The sequence below is a fragment of the Schistocerca piceifrons genome, chromosome X (genome assembly GCF_021461385.2).
Source record: "Schistocerca piceifrons isolate TAMUIC-IGC-003096 chromosome X, iqSchPice1.1, whole genome shotgun sequence".
NCBI lineage: Eukaryota > Metazoa > Arthropoda > Insecta > Orthoptera > Acrididae > Schistocerca > Schistocerca piceifrons.
The window spans coordinates 357,896,536-357,912,648 of record NC_060149.1 but is presented as its reverse complement, the minus strand read 5'-3'; the positions used below and the strand labels follow the sequence as shown (position 1 = coordinate 357,912,648).

At 42.2% G+C, this 16,113-nt stretch overlaps 1 protein-coding gene across 7 annotated transcripts in view; it reads right to left on the bottom strand.

The window, feature by feature from the left end:
* The window catches only part of LOC124721160, a 191,943-nt gene that overhangs the window by 59,785 nt on the left and 116,045 nt on the right, over positions 1-16,113 (bottom strand). For all 7 annotated transcript variants that reach the window (XM_047245989.1, XM_047245987.1, XM_047245985.1 and 4 more), the window contains one exon: positions 1,809-1,981. In XM_047245989.1, the coding sequence (XP_047101945.1) occupies positions 1,809-1,981 (173 nt within the window). The remainder of the gene's footprint in view (positions 1-1,808; positions 1,982-16,113) is intronic.

Sequence of the window (16,113 nt, the reverse complement as noted above, 5' to 3'; positions counted from 1 at the left end):
TGCTACCCCAAAACAGCAGGGAACCTCCACTTTCCTGAACTTGCTGGACAGTGTGTCTAAGGCGTTCAGCCTGTCCAGGTTCTCCCAACACGTCTCCGACAGTTGTCTGGCTGAAGGCATATGTGACACTCATTGGTGAAGAGAACATGATGCCAATCCTGAGCAGTCCATTTGGCATGTTGTTGGGCCTATCTGTACCACGCTGCATGGAGTTGTGGTTGCAAAGATGGACCTTGCTATGGACGTCGAGAGTGAAGTTGCACATCATGCAGTCTATTGAGAACAGTTTGAGTCGTAGCACGATGTCCTGTGGCTGCACGAAAAGCATTATTCAAAATGGTGGCGTTGCTGTCACGGTTCCTCCAACCCATAATCCGTAGGTATCAGTCATCCACTGCAGTAGTAGCCCTTGGGCGGCCTGAGCGAGGCATCTCATCGACAGTTCCTGTGTCTCTGTATCTTCTCCATGTCCGAACAACATTGCTTTGGTTCACTCCGAGATGCCTGGACACTTCCCTTGTTGAAAGCCCTTCCTGGCACAAAGTAACAATGCGGACACGATTGAACTGCAGTACTGACCATCTAGGCATGGTTGAACTACAAACAACATGGGCCATGTACCTCCTTCCTGGTGGAATGACTGGAACTGATCAGCTGTCATACCCTCTCTGTCTAATAGGCACTGTTCATGTATGGTTGTTTAACTCTTTGGGCTGGTTTAGTGACATATCTGTGCAGTCAAAGGGACTGTCTCTGTGATACAATATTCAGTCAATGTCTATCTTCAGGAGTTCTGGGAACTGGGGTGTTGCAAAACTTTTTTTGATGTGTGTAGAAATTTTTTGTCAATTAAAATTAGCACAGCTATTCAAACTTGGGAACTACTTGCACCGTTTTGTTCAGGATATGTGTGACTAGCAATTAAATGTAGAAAATAAGAATTAAAAACATGCCAGGTTAGGCAGTATGTCATCAGTACAAAAACAGGACAATTATGGATCAGAGCAGTACTTTAAGATGTGACGTCTAGAGCTTAAATCCATAAAATCATAGCAACCATGGGAATTATTTTGATACTATGAGTGAAATATGTAACAGCTGCACAGAAGAAAATAAACTACTAATAACTTAAATGCCAATTAATTTTATAAGCAGTTGTAATAGTGATCAAAAGCATTTACTGTCACATTACTGAAGAGTTGTGAATCCAAGAATTAATTATTAACACTTTTACAAGAACCATAATTTTCAACTAAAATTCTAACAAAAACTGTATAACATTTCTGCAGTAAATGATGTGTGATTACTGTGAATGGGTAGTCAGGTTATTTCCATTAAGTTATTGGCAGAAATGCAAGGTAGCAACTATAATGAAGATTCGTAAGATCACCACCCCATGTCATGTGAGTTCTTTGTCAACTGTATGGTGGTTTGTTCCTTACCCCCTCTTTCCTTTTTACAGTTCATTATTTTCAATACAAACCTCCCAACTTTATTTCATTCTCCCCTCATTTCATTTCAATAAATGTGGAAAATGGATGAAGTTGATAAGAATAAGAAAAAAATGACCACAAAAGAAGTGTACCAGAATTTTGGAAATAACCCACATCTATCTAATTGTTACATCATGGTATACTACTACACTGTAAGGAGACACTCGCATAAGGTTACAACAATTTCTTCACTTTTAAGCTAAAAATGGTATCACGGTTGCCAATTTACATTTAGTTATTGACAGAAACTTTCATGATAAACCTCATTCTCAGCCAACAAGCTGAAAAAGTATTTTTGTTTTAAATTTTACTTACCTCGCCATTAGTGTAAAACTCCTTGTGCTGCTAATGATACTGAACTCATTATGGAATTCCTCGGCCTGTGGTGTAGTAACCTTCATGCCTCCAAGAGGGAGCTCTGAATTTACTTTTAGCCCTGATGCCAGTCCTGACCCATAGTATGATGTGTACAACAGGCAATCATTCAGCTGAAACAGTATAATGTAACTTCTATACATTGACACTTCTGATAACTGCCATGCAAAAATATATTTCAGATTGATTAAAATATGCTTAGAAGCGATATTCAGAAAAGTTTCACTGTAACAATTGTTCACTGTTCTGAAATTAACCATAAAATTACTCAGAACACTTGAAGGAAGAAAGTGCAGCATATCTGACGTGATTATTATTATTATTATTATTATTATTATTATTATTATTATTATTATTGTTGTCGTTGATGATGATATTATCCAAAAAATGAATAATACTTCCTTAAACTTACTAATTATCTGCATCAACACAATAATTATACACTATTATTCACTGATATAACATAAACATATAGCCTCATTGCTAGGTGTACTATTAGTAAAAGATTCTTATTTCTTATCTTGTTGTTTACAGAGTGGTTTCTGTCCTGACCTGAAGTTGACAACTAATATCTAAGTAAAAAAGTACGAGGCTCCATTAGAGCTGGCACAATGAGGAAATCCCACAAAGCTTTCTTGGCAAAGTCTTGGTGAAGGTGGTCTTCACTGCCTTTGCCGAACTCTTATAAAGTCTCAAGATACGTTTCTCCACTCCATTTCCAGCCCAGTTCAGTAACAGTACCCCAACTTTCAAATAAAAGGGCAGTCTATGTGGCACGTATTTATTTTAAAATTGATGCAGTCATAAAATATAAAACTGGAATCCAGAAAAGATAGAAGGAATTTTTATAAAACTGTATCTAAAACAGGTACCTACTAGAATGGACTTTCCGTATCTGTGGGTATGAAGAACCTACCCATAGTTATTAGACAGTCACACTCACCAAATAATACAGAAAACCGGTATGCGGACAGTCTTGCAGTGAACATGCATACTGCATGTTGTTGTTGTTGTTGTTGTGGTCTTCAGTCCTGAGACTGGTTTGATGCAGCTCTCCATGCTACTCTATCCTGTGCAAGCTTTTTCATCTCCCAGTACCTACTGCAACCTACATCCTTCTGAATCTGCTTAGTGTATTCATCTCTTGGTCTCCCTCTACGATTTTTACCCTCCACGCTGCCCTCCAATACTAAATTGGTGATCCCTTGATGCCTCAGAACATGTCCTACCAACCGATCCCTTCTTCTGGTCAAGTTGTGCCACAAACTTCTCTTCTCCCCAATCCTATTCAATACTTCCTCATTAGTTATGTGATCTACCCATCTAATCTTCAGCATTCTTCTGTAGCACCACATTTCGAAAGCTTCTATTCTCTTCTTGTCCAAACTATTTATCGTCCATGTTTCACTTCCATACATGGCTACACTCCACTGCATAATGCTAAAAATAACTGCACTATGCAGCATGTTGGCTGTGACAGGGAGCCACTGAATTCGATTCCCAGTACTGAGAGCGATTTTTCTTTGTAGGAGGACTGGACTGGGGTATACTGAGCATCATAAGGTCAATTGAGGAGTTTCTTGAATGAGAAGTAGCAACTCTAAGTTCAAGAAAGCTGACACTGACCAGGAGAATGGTGTGCTGATCCCAAGCCCCTCCATATGGCATCCGATGACACCACTGGAAGATTGTGGAGCTTTGCTTTGCATGCTTTTAATGGATCTTGTTTAAGAGCTTGAAGCCAGTCTTTCAGACAATAACTGAACTGTGATGGTACATCAGGTTCTTTGCTTATTTGCAAATTACTCTTTTCTTGTTGTGTTTCATAATGTTCACTCCGTAAATCAAATTTGGTTCACCCCATGTCCTGCAATATATCTACGTTTTCGCCCATTCTCACTGACAATCGTTTCAACAACTGCAAGTAAATCTTTGATGGTATTCACTGCCTTTGTACATGCTGAAGCATTATGAAAGTGTATGTTCCTGAACCTATGATTGAACAATGTTGATATGGGTAATATGTTAACTTGTTCAGTGTTAATGAGCACTTTTTGATTTCTGTTATGGTATTACTCTTTAGGTTCTCTCCAATAGTTCGTATTGGTCTGGTTGCACAATAGATACAAAGGGCACTAGGAAAATTTTGCAATACAGCTTTATTTATTTAATTTTTTCACATTAATTTCTGCCATATTGAATACACCTCTCCATCCTCCAAAACCAATCCCTAAACTAGTTCTCCCAAGTTTCTGTAGGGAGAAAGGCACACTCATTGTCCCAAGCCCTCAGGAAGTCATCATCACTTGAAAACTGCCCTCCTTTCAGCTTCATTCTCACATATGGGAACAGTGTGAAGTTATGAGGAGTAAGGTCTGGACTATAAGGAGGGTACTCAAGGAGTTTCAGACCTGTACCCCACAAACATTTGGTGCAAACTTTGGCATGGTGAGATGGAGCACTGTCGTGATGGAGGAACCAAGTGTTCATTCTTGTCTTTGGTCGCAGGTTCTTCAAAGATTGGATGACTTTCGGCAGGCAGTGTTCAGTGTACCACTTAGCTGTGACTTTCTTCTGTGCATCCAAAACAACATGCTCCACAATTCCATTCAATTTGGAAAAAAACAGCTATCATTTTCTTCTTTACTGATTGGGATTTTCCAACAGCCACGGGTGTGTCATTATCTTCAAAGACCAAAACTTTGTTTTGAGTCTTAGTCGACACATCATAATGCCAATTCTCGTCACCTGTCATGATGCTATTCACATATTTAGACTGTCCCTTAGGAAACTTCCGTAACATCTCCTGGCATCAAGTCATATGGTGTGTCATCTGCTCTTCTGTCAACCTATGCGGCACCCAGAGGCAACAGAATTTCTTTACTTGCAAATGATGATGTAGAATTGAACGAATTGTTGATGCGTTTAGCCATAAGGTCTCCTCTATCTCCTTATATGTCACTCGCCAGTTGGTTGGGTTGGGATGTTTGGGGGAGGAGACTAGACAGCGAGGTCATTCGCCTCATCGGATTAGGGAAGGACGGGGAAGGAAGTCGGCCATGCCCTTCCAAATGAACCATCCCGGTATTTTGTCTGGAGTGATTTAGAGAAATCACAGAAAACCTAAATCAGGATAACTGGATGCGGGATTGAACCGTTGTCACTTGCCAGTCTTCGTCTAACATCTTCCTCACAGCATCAATGTTTTAACTGATGATCGTGGCCTTCCCGTCCTCTCAGCATCCTCCAGAGTAAAATTTCCTCTTTGGTATTCTCTGTGCCACCCGAATACAGTTGTACGATGTGGACACACATCACTGAATGCAAGTCATTTCTCCAAAGCACTGGTCTATGTTTAAACCATGCGCGAAGTTGTGCCGCAAACCGGCCCATATTTCACTTCGTGACCATGATGCCATAGCAAGCACTTCAAACTAACCCTGCTAGTGAACAGCTGCACCCACAGACTTGGCACACTGCCTACAAAGCAAGTATGAAGTATTCTCAGAACATAGCGATTTATTGTTGCGTCGTGTTGCAGAACTTTCCTAGTTCCCTTTGTATTTTAATATTCAACATACTAGTTATTAGCATTACATTATTGCTTACAATGTATTTTCCTATGCAGAAGTAGCCACTTCTATAGATCACAGAACATCAAAACCATCTTGCAGATTTACAGTATCTGCAGCTGTTAGCATGGGTGGGGTATTAGCAAGGCACTTATCTATACCACATTGTTTCAGTCCAAATATCTTCAAGAGTGTTAAACTGGTCACATTCTGAATATTATTTTTGAAGTAGTTCTGAATAACTTCAAATTGGTTTTTCCAGCTCTCACCTAAATGTATGTCTCCATCATACTTTGCATAAAAGTGCAATGACTTTCAGTAGACTTAAAAAGCTTTCATTCCCTACAATTTGAAAAGCTTGTGCATCTTTACAAATCATGAACATAATTGCTTTACACAAGCATACACCTTTCATTCCAGTTTCTGAAGCATATCACCATGAACTATGGGTACAACATATGGCATAGTGGTTAGTGTCACTGGTTGGCATGTTATAGGTATCAGTTCAACCCTGACTGCCTGCAATTATTTTATTTTGTATTTATCATTTCTGGAATGTTCTTGAGATAGATAATGTTCTGACTGTATGTTGGTGTCAATAATAAACATGCTTTCAGTTCTAAGTGTTGTACTTCACTGACAATCCTGCCTTTGGATTTCAACTTGATTGTAGTTTCAACATGACAGTGTGTGGTAGACACACTGGGTACTTCAAAAGATTGATGTAATTGCGACAATGTAAAATCTGTCATCTGAAAGGACAGGAACTAGAATAAAAGCAGTACATCATTCCTAAGATCTATATATACCAGGAGGCAGATGGATTCCAAAATAGCAGTAAGGCATGCATCAGTACATTCCAGAGACTCTGGTCAAGACCCGACAAAATGGATGAACAGGTGGGATGCCAACAAGTTTGGTAAATGTGTACTTTTACTTGGACAGAACAGCCCAACAGTGGTTTGAGAATGATGGAGAGAACCTGGTATGAATTCCAGGCTGGAGTGAAGAAAAAGTTTGGTGGCAAACAGCAGCAAGCCCACTTCGCAGGAGAACAATTGAAGAACAGAACCCAACACCAAGGGGAACAACACAGTCATATATACAGAATATTTTGAACCCTATGCAAATTGTAAAACTGAGCATGAGAATGTCGTCCCTATGGCATTTATGGAAGATCACCATGAGCTCATCTCTCTCATATGCAAGATGGAAAGGGAAGAGGCACAGCAGTATATGGCAGCCAGGAATGTCAGAGCAAGTACACAAGTGAGCGAATAGAGAATATCAATAAAGGCATATCTATGACACAAATCTCCACCACCAGTCAAACATGCTGTGAAGAGGTGTATGGAGAACAACACACCAGTATACTGACACTGTGGTTGCTCTAGGCATATTGTATGTTACTGCAGAATGAGATGACCAGTGTTTGATGACTATTACACCACAAGCCACAAGACATCAACCATCAAAAAAACTACTATTCATGCTGGTCTACTGTAGACCATTACAGTCGACCTGTGGGATGAAGCCCATCATTGCAGCCTGGACATGCTCCCCAATATACCATAGCTGTTCCCCATCATCATACAAAGGTACCAGCAGCTTGCCTAGCCACTGAATACAGGAAAACTAAGCAAGCATACCACATATGGAAGTGAGACCACCACAGATGAAAATCATCCATGGAGGACAGTCACCAAGATATCAGGAACTCTCACTGATATCATCAATGTCCAACCTGTCCAAGTGCTAGTCAATTTAGGGGCTTCTTTTTCTTTCATATCAGATGCTTACTGTTGTCAGCTAAAGAAGACTATGTTCTGTTATACACAAGAGATTATGCTAAAGATCTTAAATGGAAAATACCTCCAGCCAACAGGAACACGTATTGCAAGAACAACAACAAACAACAGAACACAGTCTTTTGAATTTGTTGTTTTAGCAGAATGCAGACATAATGTCATTCTTGGATGGAACTTCTTACAGGCATCTCAAGTAGTCATAAGAATGTGAAAGATCAGAGCTCCAGGTTGGTGGAACTATTCCAGTAAACACAAGAGAGATTGCTCCAGCCAGTTATTTACCACTGAAGATGAAGTTATCCCACTGGCATCAGTAACACGAGTTCTAGTCGTCAACTGAGATGCTCAGTTTAAACTGTGAAGCTTTGTCAATTGCAAAACGCTACTCAGGCTCATGAAAGAAATCTACATGCCAATGACAATCATAGACATTGTAGGTGGTAAAGGAGAATGTTGAATCACTGTCATGAGCAGCAACAGTTCACCCCTAAAGTTATGTGCAGAAGGGCAGTGGAACCAGTCCAGGAAGGGTGGCGTAATGTAATTGCCAAAGAATCATGTTCTGCTTACACAACAGGCACTGTAGGGGGGAAGCTACTACTGAACTGCCAATGGGATCTGATCTGACCAAGGAACAACATTGGTGAGCAATAGCCATTCTATGTCAATTTTTGGATTCTTTAAAATCAGGAGTGGAGAAAAGATAGACCAAGCAGCCCATGATATAATACTCTGTTAGCACTGGGGGATCATCCACCAATTATACAGTGCTCGTATATGGTGTCACCATCTGGACAACAGACAATCTGGGAGGAAGTGGAGAAGATGCTGCAAGATGGCATTACTGGACCTTCAAAGTATCCTTGGTCTTCTCCTGTTGTCTTCAGAATACCAAGGGTATCACACAGCATTTCTGCATCAACTACTGATGACTGAACAAATTCATGATGTAAGATGTCTATGCATTGCAGTGTATTTGTGAAACCTTAGACTGCTTGAAAGGAGGAAATTATTTTGCAACTATAAAAATGTAGACAGGCTACTGGCAAATCGAGGCTGACGAGACTGATTGGGAAAAGGCTGCCTTTGTGACTCCTAATGGTCTCTAGGAGTTTAAAGTTATGCCATTCGAACTGTGTAATGTTCAAGCCACCTTCGAATGTATGATGGACATCCTACTTCAATACCTTAAATGGAAGATGTGTCTTTGCTATCTGCATGACACTGTCTTTTTTTAAAGACATCTGAAGAACATCTAAGCTGCCTGCCAACTGTGTTGACGCGTTTTCAGACTGCAGGTCTCTGCCTTAATCTAAAGTACTGCCTCTTCATCACCAAAGAAATTAAAATCTTGGGGCACCTAGTGAATGGTGATTGAGTCTGTCCTGATACAGAGAAATCAAGAGCAGTCACATATTTTAAAACTCCTCGGCACATTTATGATGTGAGAAGTTTACTCAGAACATACTCATACTAATGGCACCAGCCTATGTTGGTGACACATCAAGAGGGTAGCAAGTTACATTTTTAGCTTTCTTTGTGTACTTTTACAGTTAAGAATTATGTTAGTAGTACTAGGATGGATCAGATTTGTGCCCGCTGTGGGTGGATGCAGGAGAAACTGGCTGCAGATTGCAAACAGCTGCAGATGCTTTTTGTCACACCCAGCCATCTTCAGGCTGTTGCCTTGGGATGTAGCAGTGGCAGAGAATCATGGACATTGTGTGTGACACCTTAGATATCGCTTGTTTCGCCAACAGGATTTGCTTTCAAGGCACCCTGAAGTGTACCCAGCACAGGGAAACTGCCCTCAATACAAGGTGAGTGACGGATGGTATCAAATCCACTTAGCTTGAGGTGGAGAGTCAATGTGAAGGATGGCCAACTGACCTCACCCACTGAGCCCTGTGAGTGGAGAGGTGGCCACTTCTTCAACAGGGTCCGAGTAGGCACAGGGGGGAGGGGTCTGCTAGTTATCAGGAGCTCCAATGTTAGGTACATTATGGAGCCCCTTAGGGAAATAACATCCAGCACTGGGATGAAATCTAACGTGTGCTCGGCAAATCTGCTGGGTGGCCTCATTCAGTGAGGCCGTGGCTGCAATTATCGAGCAGGCAGGGTGCACTCATCTGTAAGTTGGCACTAGTGACATCTGTTGATTGGATTCTGAGGCCATCCTCATTTTGTATGAGCAGCTGGCAGAAGTGGTGAAGACTGCTGGTCTTGCTTGTGGAGTGGGGTCCTTTTGTTTAGAGCTGAGTGGAGAGTCCCAACCAACCAAAGGCTCCATTGATTCTATTATGGTCTTGGCTGCAGATATCTGGGCCTTCGTTATGGAGTGAAGAATTGCAGGACTTCTCTTGATAAGTCAACAAGTATCAGAATATTTGTGAAGTGCACTTTTTTTTTCTTTGACTAGGCATTAGTTTGATGTCCTCGGAAGAATGATTGTCAGTCAATACACAGAGAGCAAAATTATACAAAGTCCAAAGATAAGACAGTTCAACTGTCTAAATTTTAACAATAAATTGTCAATGTATTTTTAGCAAAGTTCCTGAATTTACTGTCCCCCATGGAAAGTTGTCACACTGAAATTATTCTTAGAACAAAAAACTGGTTGAAACCCAAAGTAGAAAGCTCTGAAATATTTAGCAAGACATGGAAAGTATATCAATGAGACAGATTGAATGTCATCAGTAAGGGAGTGTTCGTTCACTACAGTTGACAAAAGCACTGTGTCTATTAAGGTCGAAACAGAGTCTGACTGAAATTATCTGGACATGTGTACACATCTAAGTGAACTCAATAAATTTTTTTTTTTTTACCAGCCACCCGATTCCACCGTGACAGTTTTAGACTCGCTCAAAGAGTGTCTATGCTCAGTAGTGTGGAAATACCAAGATCTTGCAATATTAGTTGGAGGTGACTTTAACCTACTGAGTATACAATGGGAGATCCATGGGTTCACTGCAGGTGGTACAGATGGGCAGTCTTGTGAGGCACTTTTGAACAAGTTTTCTGAAAACTGTCTTGAGAAGCTAGTTAAAATTGTGATCATGATATCATAGCGATGATGGTTACTAAAGATAATAAATCCATCAAAAAATCTAGGAGAGTATTTTTTCTATAAAGAGCAGATAAGACATTGTTAGCATCCCACTTAGGCAATTCACTTCCAATATGATGGATGTAGAAGAACTATGGGAAAAATTTAAACAGATTGCAAATCATGCTCTGGAGAAGTATATGCCAAGTAAGTGGATTAAGGGCAGAAAAGACCCGTTATGATTCAATAACAAAATTTGGAAAATGCTGAGGAAACAGTGACTGTTGAATTCTTGGTTCAACAAAGAATGAGCAAATGACAACAGGTAAAAGTTAGTAGAAATTCCTGCACCTGTAATAAGATGGATGTACAAAGCATACAACAACTTCCATCATCATATCAGATAAAAATATCTTGCCAAGAACCTGAGAAAATTCTGGTCCTACATAACATCGCTGAGTGGGCTGAAGGCTTCTATCCAGTCACTCATTGACCAGTCTGGTGTGGCAGCTGAAGATATCGAAACGAAAGCTGAAGTTTTAAATTCTGTGTTCAAAAAGTCGTTCACACAGGAGAATCATGAAAAGATACTGTCGTTTGACCATTGCGCCAAATCCCGTATGGACAACATAGTAATAAGCATCCCTGGTGTACAGAAACATTTGAAAGAGTTGACAACAAATAAGTCACCAGGTACAGATAGAATCTCAATCTGGTTTCACAGGGAGTACTCTACAGCATTGGCCCATTACTTAGCTTGCATTTATCATGAATTTCTTGCCCAGCACAAAGTCCCAAGCGACTGGAAAAAAGTGCCAATGACTCCTGTATATAAGAAGGGTGGTAGAACAGATCTCCAAAATTGTAGACCAATATACTTAACATTGGTTTGCTGAAGAATCCTTGAATATATTCTCAGTCAGAATACTTTAAATTCCCTTGAGATGGAAAAGCTCCTGTTCACAAATCATCACAGACTTAGAAAGCATTGACTGTGCAATGCTCAGCATGCCCTTTTCTCGCATGATATCCTGCAAACTATGAATGAAGGACAACATGGAAATTCCACATTCCTAGATTTCCAGATTATGTTTAACATGGTGCGTCACTGCAGAGTGTTAACAAAGTTAAGAGCATAAAAAATCAGCTTCACATACACGTGAATGGCTCAAAGACTTCTTAAGTACGAGAAGCTATTACTTTGCCCTCTACAGTACGTGTTCATCAGAGACAAGGGTATCATCAGGAAGCCCCAGGTAAGTGTGATAGGAACAGCCTTATACTCTAGAAACATATATGATCTGATGGACACAGTGAGCAGCAACCTGCAACTGTTAGCTGATCATGGTACAGTGTACAGGAAAGTGTTTCTTGTTATGTTGTTGAGTGACTTTAAGATGATACAAGATGACTTACACAAAATTTATTGTTGGTCTAAAAGTAGAAAACTCCAGGTTAATGCAGATGAGTAGGAAAAACACCTCTGTGAGGTTCTATTATAGTGTTAGTAGTGTTTTTCTTGACAGTGCCACATCTGTTAAATATTGAGGCATAATGTTGCGAAGCAATATGAAATGGAATAAGCACTTAAGGATGGTATTAGGAACTTCAGTTTATTTGGAGAATTTTACAGAAGTCTGGTTCATGTTTGAAGAAGAACCTGAACTTGAAGCTGACTGCATAATGATTCTACTGCCACCAATACACATTTTACACAAGGACTATAAAGATAAAAGGCATGCAGACAGTCACTTTTCTCTCACTATACTTGTGAGTGGAACAGGAAATGTCTAGTGGTACAAGATACCCTCAGCCGTGCACCATATGGTGGTTTGCAGAATATACATGTAGATGTAGATTCATAAAGAAAGTCTGTTGGTTTGGGGAATAAAGGGACCAAACTATAGGGTTATCAGTACCTTTTTCCTTATTCAAACAGGTCTTGAGTTAAAAACAGTCCTAAAAGGAGTTGGGGGAAGTAAAAGGCGTAAAACTAGCTACAAATCACACCAAAAGATAAAATGACAGAAGCCAACAGAAAGGGGAAAACATATGCTAAAAGGAGAAAGTAGTGGAAGGTATTAAAAGAATATAGCAGATTGCATGGGCTGGCTGATCGCAAAAATAAAAGAGGATGAGACAGTCACCCTGCAACACACTAAAATCTCAAGTCTAAAAGAAATGGCTAGGGGAACACAGGTAGGGAAAAGACGAACACCAAGGTGAACAGAAAGCAAAAAAAGAGTGGGGAAGAGTTAAAATGGAGGGAGGTTGGAGGCCTGGGAGAGAAGGCCAGATGCCCACCCTTAGACTGTGTGATAAAAACCCCCCTCACGAACAAAATGTAAAACATCAGCCATTGAGGCATTGTCACCGAACACCACTGGCAGTGTGGCAGGAAAGTTAAAAGTTCACCACAGAGCAGGTAAAATTGGGCAGCCAAACAAGATGAGGACGACAGTCATGTGGGAGCCACAGAGACACCAGACACCAAAGCAGGTTCTCATGATGGAGGAGATAACCATGGGCAATGCAGACCTGGCAAAGGACAACGGAGTCCCTGCGAGTGGCTCACTTGAATAACTGCTACACATTCATTGTCTCCTTGATAACATGTAGTTTATTTGGTGCACTGAGGGTGCATCATTCAGTATCCCAGATCGCAAAAACTTGACGGTGGAAGGCCGATTGGAGATCAGTATCCAGCAGGCCATTCTCCAGAGTTGGTTAAACGGTAGCCTGTTTGGCCAGGTTGTCAGCAAGATAATTGTCTGGGATCCCGACATGTTCTGGGGTCCAAATGGAGGTCAATGAATGTCCACTATTTCTGAGGGCATAAAGAAACTCTTGGATAGTCATTACCCATTGATGGCGAGGGAAGCACTGGTCGAGAGCTTGTAGGCTGCTTAAGGAGTTACTACAGATGATGAAGGACTCACCAGTGCAGGAAAGGATATGCTCAAGAGCATGACAGATGGCTACCAACTCCACAGTGAAAACACTGCAGCCATCCAGCAAGGAGCGCTGTTCAGTACATCCAATGAGAGTGTAAGTGAAGCCAAGAAGCTTGTTGACTACTGATCCATTGTTGTGGACTATTTCTGAACCCTGGAACTTGTCGAGAATAGAAAAAAATTGCTGGTGGAGGGCCTCAGGTGGACCTGAGCCTTTTGGGCCTTGCGATAGGTCCAGACAAAGCTGTGGGCACGGCATGGACCATGGAGGTGTACTTAAGTGAACCCACAGGAAAGATGGTAGAGGGAACATGTCGAGTTCAGTAAGAAGCGACCACACATGGATTGCAATGAGAGTCCCCATTCTGGGCTGCTGCTGCAGGAGATGGATTGCAGTGTCAGGGAAAAGGAGACAGTAATTTGGATGGTAAGGCAAACAATGAATGTGGGCGGTATAATTTGCAAGCAGTGGGGAGATACTGAGGACCCCACTGCTAGTGCAAGACTATTAACGACAATTAAAAAGAGTCAGACACTCAGGACAGAGCCCTGCAGGACCCCATTCTCTTGGCTATGAGGCTATGTGGCGCACTGTGGGAAACACTGATACGAACTCTGAAAGTGCAGAGCAACAAGAAGTTCCGCATAAAAATTGGGAGGGGGTTCCGGAAACCTCACTCATGCAGACTAGTGAGGATGTGGTGTCGCCAAGTGGTATTGTAGGCCTGGGTCAGGTCAAAAAAGATGCCAGTAAGGTGTTGTCACCAGGAAAAGGCCGACTGAATGGCAGACTCCAGGTGGACCAAGTTGTCCGTGGTGGAGCGCCCTTGTCAAAAACCACCCTGTGTTGGAGCCAGAAGGCCCTGAGACTCAAGGAGCTAACACCACCAGCTCACAAAACCTTCGAGCAGCTTGAACAGAACATTGGTGAGGCTGATAGGATGATAGCTATCCACATCTAGTGGGTTCTTACCAGGTTTTAGCACTGGAAAGATGATACTTTCCCGCTATTGCGACGGGAATTCACCATCACCCCAGATGCAACTGAAGATAGCAAGGAGGTGGTGCTGGTAATTAGCTGACAGATGTTTAGTTATTTGGGAATGGATGTGATCTGGGCCAGGGGATATGTCAGGACAGTCAGAAAGGGCACTGAAGAATTCCCACTCGCTGAAGGCAGCATTATATGGCTCAGAGTGGCATGGAGCAAAAGATAGGTGTTGTCGATCCACCGGCTGTTTGAGGAGAGAAAAGGCAGGGTAGTAATTTTCAGACACAGAGGTGCAAGCATAATGCTTGGCAAGATGCTCTGCGATTACATCTGGATCAGCAGATCCAGCTCCATGTGTGGAAATTCCAGGTACACCTGAAGGGATCTGACAGCTGTAAAAGTATCGGAGCTTGGTCCAAGCCCGCAAAAGAGAGGTCCGTGTTCCAATGGTGCAGATGTATCGTTCCCAACACTCCTGCTTCCGTCATTTGACGAGTAGGCAGACCTGGTCACAGGATTGTTGGAAGGCAATGAGGTTCTCCAGAGACAGGTGGCACTTATAACATTGGAGGGTCCACCTATGGCCTCTAATGGCTGCAGTAATTTCTGGCGACCACCAAGGCACCGACTTCCACCAGAGGCAACTTGAGGAACGAGGTATTGCCAACAATGGTACTAGTGATGGTGTGGACCACCTCATTGATGTATGCATGCAACGGAGATTCAACGGTGGTAGCTGAGGTGAAAGCATCCTAGTAAGCCTTGGGAAAAGCCCATCTGCGCAAGTGTCAAAATGAATGATGGTGGGGTAGAGACAAGAAGAGTGGAAAGTGGTCACTACCACACAAATCATCGTGAGCTCTCCAGTGGATAAACAGGAGAAGGCCAGTACTGCAGACTGAGAGATCAATGGCTGAGTATAAGCCATATGCCACACTGAAATGCGTGGGGACACCTGTATTCAGGACCCAAGGTCGAGTTGAGTTAGTACGTCCTCGACATGTTTACCAAAGCCAGTAACCTTGGTTCCACCTCACAAAGGGTTATGGGCATTAAAATCACGCAGAAGTAGACAAGGTGAGGGAGTTAGGAAATTAGTGTAGCAAATACATGGGGTGGCGCTTCACCAACTGGAGGGAGGTAGACGTTATAGATGGTAATTTCCTGTGTTTTCCTCACCCTGACAGCCACAGCTTCTAAAAGTGTTTGAGGGGACACAGGTTCACTACAGACAGAGGTAAGGACATAGGTACAAATTCCACCTGACAGTATGTCACAGTCAGTACGGTTTTTGTAGTACCCCAATAGCCATGAACTGTAGGGGTCCACATTGCGGGAAACCAGGGTTCCTGAAGGGCAACGAAAAAGCAAGTGTAACGCTTAAGAGCTGTCGTAACTCAGACAGGTGAGAGAAAAAAATCATTGCAGTTCCACTGGTGGATGACACTTCCCGTAGTCAGAGAAGGCATGAAGTGACCAAGGAGGCAGTTTACGCCTCAGCATTATCTGCTGCCTCCGGTTGAGTATTGTATCCATTTTCACTGCAGGTGAGGCGTTAGTGAGATCCAGGTGTTTGGGGGATGCTAAATTCTCTACCTCATCTTCAGAATCCGAACTGGTATGGAGTGGTAGTGTTGGGGCCACCAGAGAGTCCTGTTTCTTAGCAGACTTCTTCGTCTGCTTGCTCTCTTGCTTCTCTTTAGGGGCTTGCTGGGAAGGCTTCTCCGAACTAGCTTCAGGCACGAAGGAAGACTGTGAAACCTTTTGTCCAACAGCTTGTGGCTCCTTCAGCCACTGATGAGTGTTCACTTTTGCGTTAGTGGAGATCTTGGAAGGGAGAGTCCCTAGGGACCACTTCTGTGCGAGAGGGGCCG